General features: G+C 62.5%; 2 protein-coding genes across 2 annotated transcripts in view; both read right to left on the bottom strand.

Moving 5' to 3' along the window:
• Window positions 1-464: 464 nt before the first annotated feature.
• PAH (phenylalanine hydroxylase) overlaps window positions 465-12,181 on the bottom strand; it is a 40,544-nt gene continuing 28,827 nt past the window's right edge. Inside the window, exons 7-12 of the mRNA XM_078597207.1 lie at window positions 3,210-3,343; window positions 3,029-3,098; window positions 2,823-2,879; window positions 2,531-2,626; window positions 2,113-2,246; window positions 465-1,435 (exon numbers count right to left, since the gene is read on the bottom strand). Coding sequence (XP_078453333.1) covers window positions 1,276-1,435; window positions 2,113-2,246; window positions 2,531-2,626; window positions 2,823-2,879; window positions 3,029-3,098; window positions 3,210-3,343 — 651 coding nt within the window. The 3' untranslated portion in view covers window positions 465-1,275. The remainder of the gene's footprint in view (window positions 1,436-2,112; window positions 2,247-2,530; window positions 2,627-2,822; window positions 2,880-3,028; window positions 3,099-3,209; window positions 3,344-12,181) is intronic.
• On the bottom strand, window positions 3,946-10,490 carry LOC144720177 (uncharacterized). Its single transcript, XM_078596676.1, has 6 exons — window positions 10,460-10,490; window positions 7,550-7,753; window positions 6,861-6,950; window positions 6,379-6,446; window positions 4,408-4,458; window positions 3,946-4,008 (listed from the first exon to the last, which is right to left on the bottom strand). The coding sequence occupies exons 1-6, from the start codon at window positions 10,488-10,490 to the stop codon at window positions 3,946-3,948; spliced, it is 507 nt and encodes a 168-aa protein (XP_078452802.1).

The following is a 12,181-nucleotide window of genomic DNA, read 5'->3' as shown; positions in this document are numbered from 1 at the left end:
GCATCCAAATTGGCGTAGAGGCGCATTCAGTGAAAGCGTATTTGGCTCTATTTGTAACTTTTACAAATTCAAAGTGGTTTTCTGCTCGAAAGTATTGAGGCCGTGCTCATCTCTTGCTTACGGTCCCCTCGCTTCGTGGCGGAAACTCCGCATTCCTGTGGCAGCGGTGAGTCTCCACCACTGGTAGGTGTTTAACATCACTTTTTTCCCCACGATCACACGACGGTACCCTTCAGTCATCAAGAGCTACCACGGCAACCTTGCTATCACATTTTGTGATATAGATATTGAATGCTTCGATAGAATACTTGTTAGCATTTGCCACTGTGGGTGGTACCGCGGAGCCATTTTCCTGGCCAATGTCTCTGGGACTTTTTCGCTGCGTCTCTGCTGAGCTTTCCACTCTCCACTGATGCCTCTTGAACGCACAGTGGCGACACACGCACGGAGACAGACTCACGGAGGGCAGGGAGACGCGTTTAATGATGCAGCGAGACAGCGAGACACGAGAAGACAGTGGCAAGACACGCAGAGACAGAGCCAGACAATGCGGTCACACAGCAAGGGGGACTTGAGGCCAATTCGGACATTCACGACCCTAACCATAAACTCGCCCTGACGCAGTGGCCCCTAAAACGAGAACCCTGACATTGGGGACACGTGTGTCCTTATGTTCACTAACAGGACACACGTCTACGTGTTCACCAGCCCAGGAAAGTTGTCTCATCAGCCCAGAGCACATCTGCCTAGATGTTTCCCTTAAAGGACACCTTTGAACCAGGAGATAGATGCCCACGTCTTCAATTTATCAGACTTCTATCCGTTTAGAAAACGCTTGTCACGTGTACACAGACCCCGAGGACACACGTGTCCACCGTCCACCAGCTTATTGAGCACGTGTCTACAAGCGAGGTACCCAGTCGGTCCACGTGTCCACAAACGTCGGGGACTGCTTTCAGCAGGCCGGGCGAGTGGGGTGGGGGAGCTTCCCCGCTACCCTGCACCACCAGACTGACCTCCCTTTTGGCAGCTCTCATTAAGATGAACATCTCGTGGCCAAAGACGTTGATGCTGCCGCCGCCACCACCACCACACCTCGCCAACGCGTTCTACCCTCTGCCAGATTTCACAGCTGTCGCACAGTCGAGACACACGCACGTGACCTCCAAGAGCTGCCCCTTATGGGGGTGCGGGGGGTGCAGCTTTCGGTAGCGAAGGCGGGGAACCGGGTTGATCTCACCCCCCCGGGGACTAAGAGGAGGAGGGCGGGGGGCGCTAGGCCATCCTGGAGAGGGCGCAGGAGAGCACCGATACTTGCTCCTGGAGGGCGTCGACGGCCGTGCGCAGGGAGCGCGTGGAGTCGAGGGCGTGCACGGAGCGCGTGACGGGGTCGAAGCGCAGAGCCACGGGGCGGCGCACGCCCTGCGCGTACTGCCTGCTCCACGGCAAGAACAAAGGTACCCCCCCCCCATGTAGCCTTTAGCACACTTGGGGGCAAGTTCTGTTCGCGAGCAACCTTACAACAGCAGCATCGATAGCCACGACATTTCGGGCGCAACACAAGCGTCCTACATCAGGTATGCATGCTTTCCCACCTGATGATGGACGCTTGTGTTGCGCCAGAAACGTGATTTATTTTATTTTCTACCTACGTGACTTTACCCAAAGAACCAAAGAGTATGGATTCCTGCAGTCACGAAAGCTTCAAATCAAGAACATACAACTTGTAACTGATATTGGCCAAACACCCCGATGCTGAATAATTTCCTGCAAATAACTAAATTGTGATACTACACGGCTGCAACAGAAACATCGCCCCTACTGCGAATCCACCTCGCACCTTCTCTACGGGAACTAATATCGCTCCATCTCCCCGGTAGACGCCATCTCCGACGAGGTCATCCCCCTGGCTGCTACTCCGCTCAGTCTTGACCTTTGGCCATGACCTCTCCTCGCCATGGCGTGTCCTGCAGCCCAAGCCCGCTCACTTTTCTTCATACGAATGTGAAGCCGCGGGAAGCAGGTGGATTGTCTGCTCAGCTATTTAGTTGCTTTGCTGTGCTTGACAGTCGGGTGCTGTGGCGAAGGTGTGACTCGGGTGTCCAACCACACCTGAGCTTGTCCTTGGCGTCCTCCAGGCTGTCTGACACGAAGTACACGGGCTGGTAGGTCTGGTCCTGGTACGGCTGCAGCGCCGCTGCCTCCGCCTCGAAGGCGCGGTACTCGGGCTCTCCGGACAGCGCGAACTGGGGGAGGGCGGAGTGGGGTGCGTGAAGAGGGGCATCGATTGATCGAGGGGTTGTTTTCTGTGACAGGTGAGCAGTGACGGAGCAGGCGAGAAGGATAGGAGTGAGGCAAGTGAAGGGGGGGGGGGTGAGACGGGCAGGTTAGGGGGGGGGGGGTGAGACGGGCAGGTTAGGGGGGGGGGGGTGAGACGGGCAGGTTAGGGGGGGGGGGTGAGACGGGCAGGTTAGGGGGGGGGGGTGAGACGGGCAGGTTGGGGGGGGGGGGTGAGACGGGCGCCACTCACCTCGAGCTCCCCGAAGGAGGAGAGAAGCCCCGCCCCGTACGCCTTCACGTGCCCCTCCTGCTTGCAGAGCCCGAACTCCACCGTGAACCAGTAGAGCTGGGGTAGAGGGGCACAGGTGTGGGTCTCGTCGTGCACAGGTGGGTAGAGGGGCACAGGTGTGGGTCTCGTCGTGCACAGGTGTGGGTCTCGTCGTGCACAGGTGGGTAGAGGGGCACAGGTGTGGGTCTCGTCGTGCACAGGTGGGTGGACGTGGCGATGTGTGAATTGCGGGGGGCGGGGTTCCGTTCCTCACCGTCGCCAGTTTCTCGATGTCTTCATCACTCGCTCCCAGAGACGCCAGTCCAATGTTCTACACGGGGGGGAGGGGGGGTGTTGGCGGTCTCTCCGTGCTCACCAAACTCCACCTTACCCCCCTCACTCCGTTCACTCGGCCCCCCCTCACCCGCCCAACTACGTTCACCTCACACACCACACTCACCCCCCGCTCACCCCGCTCACCTGTGAGAATTGCGCAAAGGTGCTGTCCGCCAGCATGGGCACGTGACCGAGCAGTTCGTGACAGCAGTCGCTGTGAGCACGTGGCGCAGAAGCACGCGGGATGGGGGGGGGGTCACAGTCATCTCAATGCACGCGAGTTGTGTGCGTTGTGAGTGAGTGCGCGTGTGGCGAGTGTCCTCACGGCTCGGGGGAGTGCATGGGCGAGGACGCGTGGCGGATGTACTGCGTGCACTGGAACACGCGGAACGCGAGACTCGCCAGGAAGTCTCGAGCCGACAGCAGCCCCGCCGCGGGGCGCAGCTGGAACCCTGTGCGCTCTGGGGGGCGAGGGGTAGGGACAGTCGGGGGTGGGCAGAGGAGCAGACAGGCATGCCGGCATGTGAGTTGGTTGGCGAGCGCAGCCGCGGTTCAAACACCCGCCGCCTCTTGATGACCCAACTGCGCCTTACAGAATTTAACCAGGGAGCCACTCACATGGAAACTCACTCGACCACTCATTCACTCACTCAAGACATTCAAACACTTACACACCCACCCACCCACTGACCGACCTATTTACGCATCCACACAGGAGCAGACAAATAGTCAATGGAACCACCCGTAGGCACATCCATCCAGAACCTCCGCAACCCAACCCGCACAACATCCCCAGCCTCTCGATCCCCACAGCCGCCCTGCACCCCCACCCCCGACCCCCCCGCCCTGCACCCCCCACCCCCGACCCCCCCCGCACCCAGAAGGAACGTGGACACGTCCTCGAGTTGTGGGATCGAGTCCTCGCTGTAGCCGCAGTGCTGCTCCAAGAGACGGAACGCGTCCACGTGCTCCTTACACGCGTGTGTCGGGTACAGCCCGGCCAGCTTGCGGTACACCTCCCCCCTGGGGGGAGCCAGTGGGGTGGGACATCGCCGGTATCATCATTCAGCCGGGTGGTGGTGGTGGTGGATGCGCTGCCGCACGCGGCTGCCTGTGACCCAGCGCTGTGGAGGCAGCACCGAGGGTTGGTGGGTCACCGCACACAAGGTGCCGTACCCTGGCTCGCCAGGAGAAGGCGTTACTCAAGTGGACTAATCGCCATCCGTTTCCATCTGTACGAGGATGGAGTGTTTCCTCTGTCACGCCAGGGTTCTTTCCTGGTGCCCCGATTTCCTCCCCACGTGTATAATAATCACAACTCCGCATCATCACCATCATGGCTCTCTGATGTGCTTGCGAGTTGTACCGCCTGTTGTTCGGAACTACGCCCGACGATTCGCTGCTCGTACCGGGAGCTTCTTGAGGTACTGAATGGAATTTAGTTTCTCAATTCAAACATGTCTTCTCCTCCCCCCTTTCCTTCCCCGTGCCGCCTCCTCGCTGTGCCCACGTCGCTCACTCACCACGTGGCTACTTCCTCCTGCGTGTAGTGAACCTGCGGAATGAGCTCCCCTCTGTGGGGTGGGGGACAGAGATGGGCGGGGGAGATGGGGGGGTCAATTTAGCGGCGGGGGCGACACGGCTCCATCATCAGCTCATCTCGGACACAACAGAGGACATCAATAAATAAAACATTTCAGCTGGGACTGTGTTCAGGTCGCAGCCAGCACATCACAGACAGCCGACATCTCACGAGCGAGCGTCGTGCCACCTACTCCAGTCTGGCAGCGATCCCCGTAGGACATTGAATGGGACATGCAGTGAATTGAAGCCCTGGGCAGAGACGCTTCCACAAACATCCTGCCAGCACCTCGCACGGGGAGCTGGCGAGCCGCGTGTCCACGTGTCCACGCGGCCTTCCGTGAGCTGAATGTGGTGGCACCAAGGGGAGGGTGCGGGGTGAGTGTGGCGAGAGTGCGGGGAGGGCGCGGGGAGGGCGCGGGGAGGGTGCGGGGAGGGTGGGGGGGAGGGTGCGGGGAGGGTGGGGGGAGAGTGGGGGGAGGGTGCGGGGAGGGTGGGGGGAGGGTGCGGGGAGGGTGGGGGGAGAGTGGGGGGAGGGTGCGGGGAAGGTGGGGGGAGGGCGCGGGGAGGGTGCGGGGAGGGCGGGGGGGAGGGTGCGGGGAGGGCGGGGGGAGGGTGCGGGGAGGGCGGGGGGAGGGTGCGGGGAGGGCGGGGGGAGGGCACGGGAGGGTGCGGGGAGAGCGGGGGGAGGGTGCGGGGAGGGCGGGGGGGAGGGCGCGGGGAGGGCGCGGGGAGGGCGGGGGGGGAGGGCGCGGGGAGGGCGGGGGGAGGGTGCGGGGAGGGCGGGGGGAGGGTGGGGGGGAGAGCGGGGGGGAGGGCGCGGGGAGGGCGGGGGGAGGCGCGCGGGGAGGGCGCGGGGAGAGCGGGGGGAGGGGGTGCGGGGGAGGGCGGGGGGAGGGTGCGGGGAGGGCGGGGGGGAGGGCGCGGGGAGGGCGGGGGGAGGGCGCGGGGAGGGCGCGGGGAGGGCGCGGGGAGGGCGCGGGGAGGGCGGGGGGAGGGCGCGGGGAGGGCGGGGGGAGGGCGCGGGGAGGGCGGGGGGAGGGCGGGGGGGAGCGGGGGAGGGCGCGGGGAGGGCGGGGGGAGGGCGCGGGGAGGGCGCGGGGAGAGCGGGGGGAGGGCGCGGGGAGGGCGGGGGAGGGTGCGGGGAGGGCGGGGGGAGGGTGCGGGGAGGGTGCGGGGAGGGCGGGGGGAGGGTGCGGGGAGGGCAGGGGGAGGGTGCGGGGAGGGCAGGGGGAGGGTGCGGGGAGGGTGCGGGGAGGGTGGGGGGAGGGTGCGGGGAGGGTAGGGGGAGGGTGCGGGAGGGTGCGGGGAGGGGCGGGGGGAGGGCGCGGGAGGGTGCGGGGAGGGCGGGGGGAGGGTGCGGGGAGGGCGGGGGGGAGGGTGCGGGGAGGGTGGGGGGAGGGTGGGGGGAGAGTGGGGGGAGGGTGCGGGGAGGGTGGGGGGGAGGGCGCGGGGAGGGTGCGGGGAGAGCGGGGGGAGGGTGCGGGGAGGGCGGGGGGAGGGTGCGGGGAGGGCGGGGGGAGGGTGCGGGGAGGGCGGGGGGAGGGTGCGGGGAGGGCAGGGGGAGGGTGCGGGGAGGGTGGCGGGAGGGTGCGGGGAGGGTGGCGGGAGGGTGCGGGGAGGGTGGGGGGGAGGGTGGGGGGAGGGTGCGGGGAGGGTGCGGGAGGGTGGGGGGAGGGTGCGGGGAGGGTGGGGGGAGGGTGGGGGGAGGGTGGGGGGAGGGTGGGGGGAGGGTGGGGGGAGGGTGGGGGGAGGGTGGGGGGAGGGTGGGGGGAGGGTGCGGGGAGGGTGGGGGGAGGGTGGGGGGAGGGTGGGGGGAGGGTGAGGGGGAGAGTGCGGGGAGGGTGAGGGGAGGGTGGGGGTGAGTGTGGGGAGGGTGCGGGGCGGGGAGGGTGCGGGGTGCACGCGCTCACGTCTTGTAGGCGAAGGCGATGTCCGCTATTTCTCGGCGCCGCTGTTTGTACGCGGGGTCCGTGAATCCCTGTGGAGATCAGAGAGGAGACCCCCTCACGGACCTGACACAGACAGAGCAGACCCGACGTCTGCTCACCGAGACTCCACGGACCCCTCGCTCCCATCATCAGCCACGAGTCGTCGCCTCGTGGCCCAAGAGGCGCAGGCAGCTGGGCGCGAGTCAGGGACGTGGTTGTGGTGCGTATCGCGTTCCCTTCCTCGAGGCCGTCGCCCCTCGCCCTGCTCGGCTCGCACGCCGAGTCAACCCCCAGCCACGGATCTGAGCTTGCGACAATCATCCATTGTTTCAAATAAGACCGGGTTGTTTTCCGTGTTGTGTTTTAGTTTTAAGTTCTATAATTTATAGGAACTGTAAAAGGGGGCATGAGAGATGGGGTCTGCGTCCCCCCTCCCCCGTGCCCCCCCCCCTTCCCCCGCGCACCGGGTGGTCGTGGTCCAGCTCGGGCTCGAACTTGGTCACCAGGTGGTCTGCACCGGTCCAGGTCCTGCAGTCTGCGCGGGAACCACGGCCCTGTGCACGCGTCACGGTTCGTGAGAGACGAGGACACCCCCCCCCCTCAGCCAATCCCCCCCCCCCCCCTCCGCCAACCCCCCCCCCCCCCCCCCATCTGCCCCACCCCCCCCACCGTAACCTCAACCCCCGGGATCCCTCCGTCTGACCCCCCCCCCCCCACCATTTATGAGATAGAGCGTTGCCGCCTCGCACGCCGGTGTTTGTAAAGGTGTTCCGGTTGTCTCCGTGTATGATGATGATGCCAATGCGCAATCGTGCACACAACCCCCAATCTAGCGGCGGGCAGGATCCTCCTGAAGCAGACGAAGAAGAAGAAGAGTCACGCGACTCCGCGTGACTCTCCTGGATGAGTGACGGATCACGACGCTGTACCCCCCCCGCCCCTCCCTTCAATCCCAGCACCTACAGCCCTCGACCCCCGATCCGTTCCCCCTCATCACTTAACCCCTCTCCCCCAATGACCCCCCCCCCCCTCATCCTCTTCACCTCCACCCCCTCACTCCCCCACTCCCCTCCCCTCACTCCCCTCACTTCCCCTCCCCTCACTCCCCTCCCCTCACTCCCCTCCCCTCACTCACCCCCCCTCACTCACTCACCCTTGTCCTCGCGGCCCGTGCGCACGTGCTCGGCCACGCGTCTCAGGGCCCCCACGAGCGCTGTGACGTCAGAGGCGCGCGCCTCGCAGCGCACGAGCAGCTCGAGCCCCCACCCCGCCGCCGCCCCCCCCGCCCCCCCCGCCCCCCCCGGGGTCCCGGCGCGAGCGCCGTGACTCCACGTGCAGCACGTGTGCCTCGAACGTCCTGCGCGGGGGACACGTGGATACACACGCACACACGTGGGTACAAACGCACACACGTTGATACACACGCACACACGTGGGGACACTCACGTGGGGACACACGTGGATACACACGCACACGTGGGGACACGCACACACGTGGGTACACACGTGGATACACACGCACACACGTGGGGACACTCACGTGGGGGGACACGCACACGTGGGTACACACACACACGTGGGGACACACGTGGATACACACGTACACGTTGGTACACACACACGTGGGTACACACGTGAGTACACACGTGGGTACACACGCACACACGTGGATACACACGTGGGCACACACGTGGGTACACACACTTGGGCACACACGCGGATACACACGTGGGCACACACGTGGGTACACACGCACACACGTGGGGACACACACGTGGGTACACACGTGGATACACACGCACACACGTGGGGACACTCACGTGGGTACACACGTGGGTACACACGCACACACGTGGGTACACACGTGGGTACACACGCACACACGTGGGGACACTCACGTGGGTACACACGCACACACGTGGGGACACTCACGTGGGTACACACGTGGGTACACACACGTGGGGACACACGCACACACGTGGGGACACTCACGTGGGTACACACGCACACGTGGGTACACACGTGGGTACACACGTTGGTACACACGTGGGTACACACGCACACGTGGGTACAACAACAACAACAACCGCCATTCGCCGCTAAGTGGCGGTGACGTCACCACGACGCTTGTGCCAGGCCATGTGCACCCTGAGGCCACGTGAAGTGTCGAACGCCCGCTGGCAGGAGGTCACGGGGCAGACCCAGGTGCCACGGGTCGACTGACCGAGATGACCGAGATGACTGGCTGATGCACCACCTGTGCCCCCTACTGTGCCAACTTGCTGTGCTTTAGCCACCCGGCGCTCCGCTCGTTGTTGTGAGCGTCGCTCCTCCGCCCTCCGTTGTTGTTGGAGGGCGACTGCCTCCAACTGCCCAGTAGCGTCCTTCACGAGCCTCCTCCACTGAGGCCGATCTTGACACCGCTGGTACCAGTCATCGGCAAGTCCACTCAGCTCCACGTCCTCCTGTACCACATCACTCCATCTCTTCTCTAGCCCGTGCCGCGCCCGTTTAGCCCCCTCGATCCGGCCGAACAAAAGCTGTTTAGGCATGCGGTGGCTGGGCATGCGGGCTACATGACCCAGCCAACGCAGCCTTGCCTGCCGGAGGAGCTCACTGATGGGACTTTGCCCAGATCTTTCAAGGACTTGTGAGCTCCTCACACAATCCAGCCTGGTTAAACCCAGGATGGATCGTAGGCAGGCCAGCCTAAATGTTTCCAACCGGCGAAGATGCTCCACTAGGGGGGTCCACGTTTCGCAAGCGTAGAGAAGGGAGGGAATGACCGTGGCCGAGAAGACCTGAAGCTTCGATGCGGAGCGACAGACCAGGTAGCTTCCACACAGCGTTACGCAACCGATGAAAAGATATTGCCGCTCGACTGATTCGGAGTGAGACCTCTGCTGATAAACTGGAGCCGGTCATAAGCACACTGCCCAGGTATGGGAAACTCTCCACTCTCTCCACAACTGCCCCATCACCGATTGGGAGTTGTGGGGGTGGAGTGCCCGATGGTACAAAATACCCAGGCAGGTGCTTAGTTTTGGTGGGGCTGATGGTAAGGCCCCACCTCTTAGTGGCACACTCCAGTCTCAGCAGCAGCGTCTCCAACTCCTCTTCTGAATGAGCAGCTATTACCAAATCATCGGCATACATAACGTGGTTGACCAATAGGGAGCCATCCCTTGATCGCACCCGGGCGTCGATCAGCCTCCCATTATATCTGTATCAAATGGTAATTCCCCCGGTACAGCTATTGAAGGCTTCACGAACTACGCAGTCGAAATAGATGTTAAATAATGTGGGAGCCAGAGGACATCCCTGTCCGCACCCCAAGGTGTACAGGGAAAGGCTCCGACTCCCGGCCACGTGGGTACACACACGTGGGGACACACGCACACACGTGGGGACACTCACGTGGGGACACACACGTGGGTACGCACACGTGGGGACACACTCACGTGGGGACACACTCACGTGGGGACACACACACGTGGGGACACACTCACGTGGGGACACACTCACGTGGGGACACACGCACGTGGGGACACACTCACGTGGGGACACACGCACGTGGGGACACACTCACGTGGGGACACACTCACGTGGGGACACACTCACGTGGGGACACACTCACCTGGGGGACACACTCACGTGGGGACACACTCACGTGGGGACACACTCACGTGGGGACACACTCACGTGGGGACACACGCACGTGGGGACACACTCACGTGGGGACACACTCACGTGGGGACACACGCACGTGGGGACACACTCACGTGGGGACACACTCACGTGGGGACACACTCACGTGGGGACACACACACGTGGGTACACTCACGTACTTGGATACACGCGCGTGGGGACACACGTGCGGGTACACGCACATACGTAGACGAACACAGGTGGGTGGAGCATAAAAGAAACACAATATCGGTGACGAGTATATGAGCCGGTCCTGGCCTCCACTAAGTCGACTCAGCCTCAAATAAAAACTCGGCGTGGTGTGTAAACATCGGTACTCGGGAGACCGAGGGGCCTGATGTGGTTCTGGTCACACCACTGCCTCGAGCGCCGTTGGTGGCCTTCATAGGTGTTCGCTTACAGTACTTGCCTCAGCAGTCTGTTAAAGGCTATCCGGTGCATCTTTGTCTTTGTACCTCGAAAACTTTGATGGCTCGGGAGAGCCCTCGCCCCCCTCGGAGCGCGCACAGCAGCGTGAGGGTGGCGCGCGCGCCCCCTCCGGGAACTGCCGAGCCCCCCCCCTCCTCCTCGTGCCCCTCGCCGCTTGCCTCCTCCCGGCCACCCCCGGCCTCCCGCTCCTTGCGCGCGTCCGAGATGAGACTCTGACGGCGACCCGTGTAGGGGGGGCTCTGGGGACGGGGGAGGGGGTATGGGAGAAGGCAGGGAGAGGAACGGAGAAAAGGGGCCGTCAAATTTAGACGGCGTTCCGCACGGAGGGCCCCCGGTGTCCAAGATCTATCGCTGCTCCGTCGCCTTCACGCCTCCTCCGAGTCGACCGCAAGGGTCGGGCGTTGGCAGGAGTCGAGTGTTGTCGAGTCGTGTGTTGGCAGGATGGTTCTAGTTCACTTAGAGTTCCGATGCTGTTGGGTTTAGGATGGTTCGATCTGGATCAAGGTGGCGGAGTGGGTACCACTTGTCCCTCGCAGCAATCAGTGACTGGGCTCTAATCCTGACTCGGGCGCCTCTGTGTTTCCAGTCTGTTCTGCGCGGGTTTCCTACGGATTCTCTGTTTTCCTCCAATAGCGAAAATACATTTTACCAGGTAAGGCCCACTGAGCGATATAGATCTGTTTCAGAAGCGACCTGGCCACAACTGATAGCTCAACAAAGTGGCTCATAACGTAGAAATGTATAGCTGGCAAATATTCTAAACCCGTTTTTTTCCTAAATGTAAAGGGAAAACCCGGAGAACCCGGATAAAACCCACGCGACCACGGGGAGAACATGATCGGGATGGAACCCACGACTCCCTGTATGCCAGGCGAGGTTAACATCTGTTACTGGTATTGGTTAAACATCCGAAACGCTGAAACATTACCTGCACATCACTCAATTGGGATTGCACCGCAGCAGTAGCAGCAGCAACACCGCCCGCTGCTACGATATATTAGCAGGGCCCTCCTTATAAGGAGTCTTGAGACGCAGTAAATATTTCCTGGATAAACAATGATAACACCACTAATGATCAAATATAGAGGTCAGGGTCAGAGAATGAGCATCAGAGCTATGGTTAAGGTTACCGTCAGGATAATGGTCGGGGTTGTAGTCAATGGTTTGGGTCAGGACAGTGGCCAGGGCTGCGGTGAGGGTCCGAGTCGAGGTCAGGGCTGGGAGCCCATGGACCAGGGCGCTCACCGCAGCGCACACCAAGTGCGCTCTGCACCGCCACTGTACACGTACACGTAGACGCGTACACGTGGACGCATACACGTGAACAGGAGCACGTGCAGAGATGACAGAACCGGACAGAGTCGGGCAGGTGAAGCGGCGGCGTGAGAGGAGGGTTCTTACCTGGTTTCAATCAAGGAGGTGTGTGTGTGAGAGAGAGAGAGAGCGGTGGCGCTGTGGTTGTACCTGTGTGGTGGAGACACCGCCTCACCGTTGCTATTTTTTATTTACCTCCGATTAGCACGGTTGAAAATATACGGTGCGAAATAAGTTCAACATACATACATTCATTGCCCGAAACGTCGCACATTATATATATAAAATGTGCGTATATAATGTTTGCGTAGTTATCCTGACGAACGAGTTTAGT

This window comes from Lampetra planeri, chromosome 8 (assembly GCF_965212315.1).
Source record: "Lampetra planeri chromosome 8, kcLamPlan1.2.h2, whole genome shotgun sequence".
Classification (NCBI taxonomy): Eukaryota; Metazoa; Chordata; class Hyperoartia; order Petromyzontiformes; family Petromyzontidae; genus Lampetra; species Lampetra planeri.
Note: the sequence above shows the minus strand (reverse complement) of the source record. Positions and strands in the feature narration are given on the sequence as shown.

Coding starts and splice junctions, on each gene's coding strand:
- LOC144720177 (XM_078596676.1), bottom strand. CDS start 10,490: ATGAAGGCCACCAACGGCGCTCGAGGCAGTG. Junction 7,754..10,459: donor CAACGGCGCTCGAGGCAGTG/GTGTGACCAGAA, acceptor TCCCCCGCGCAG/GACGTTCGAGGCACACGTGC. Junction 4,009..4,407: donor CAGGAGGAAGTAGCCACGTG/GTGAGTGAGCGA, acceptor CTGCCTCCACAG/CGCTGGGTCACAGGCAGCCG.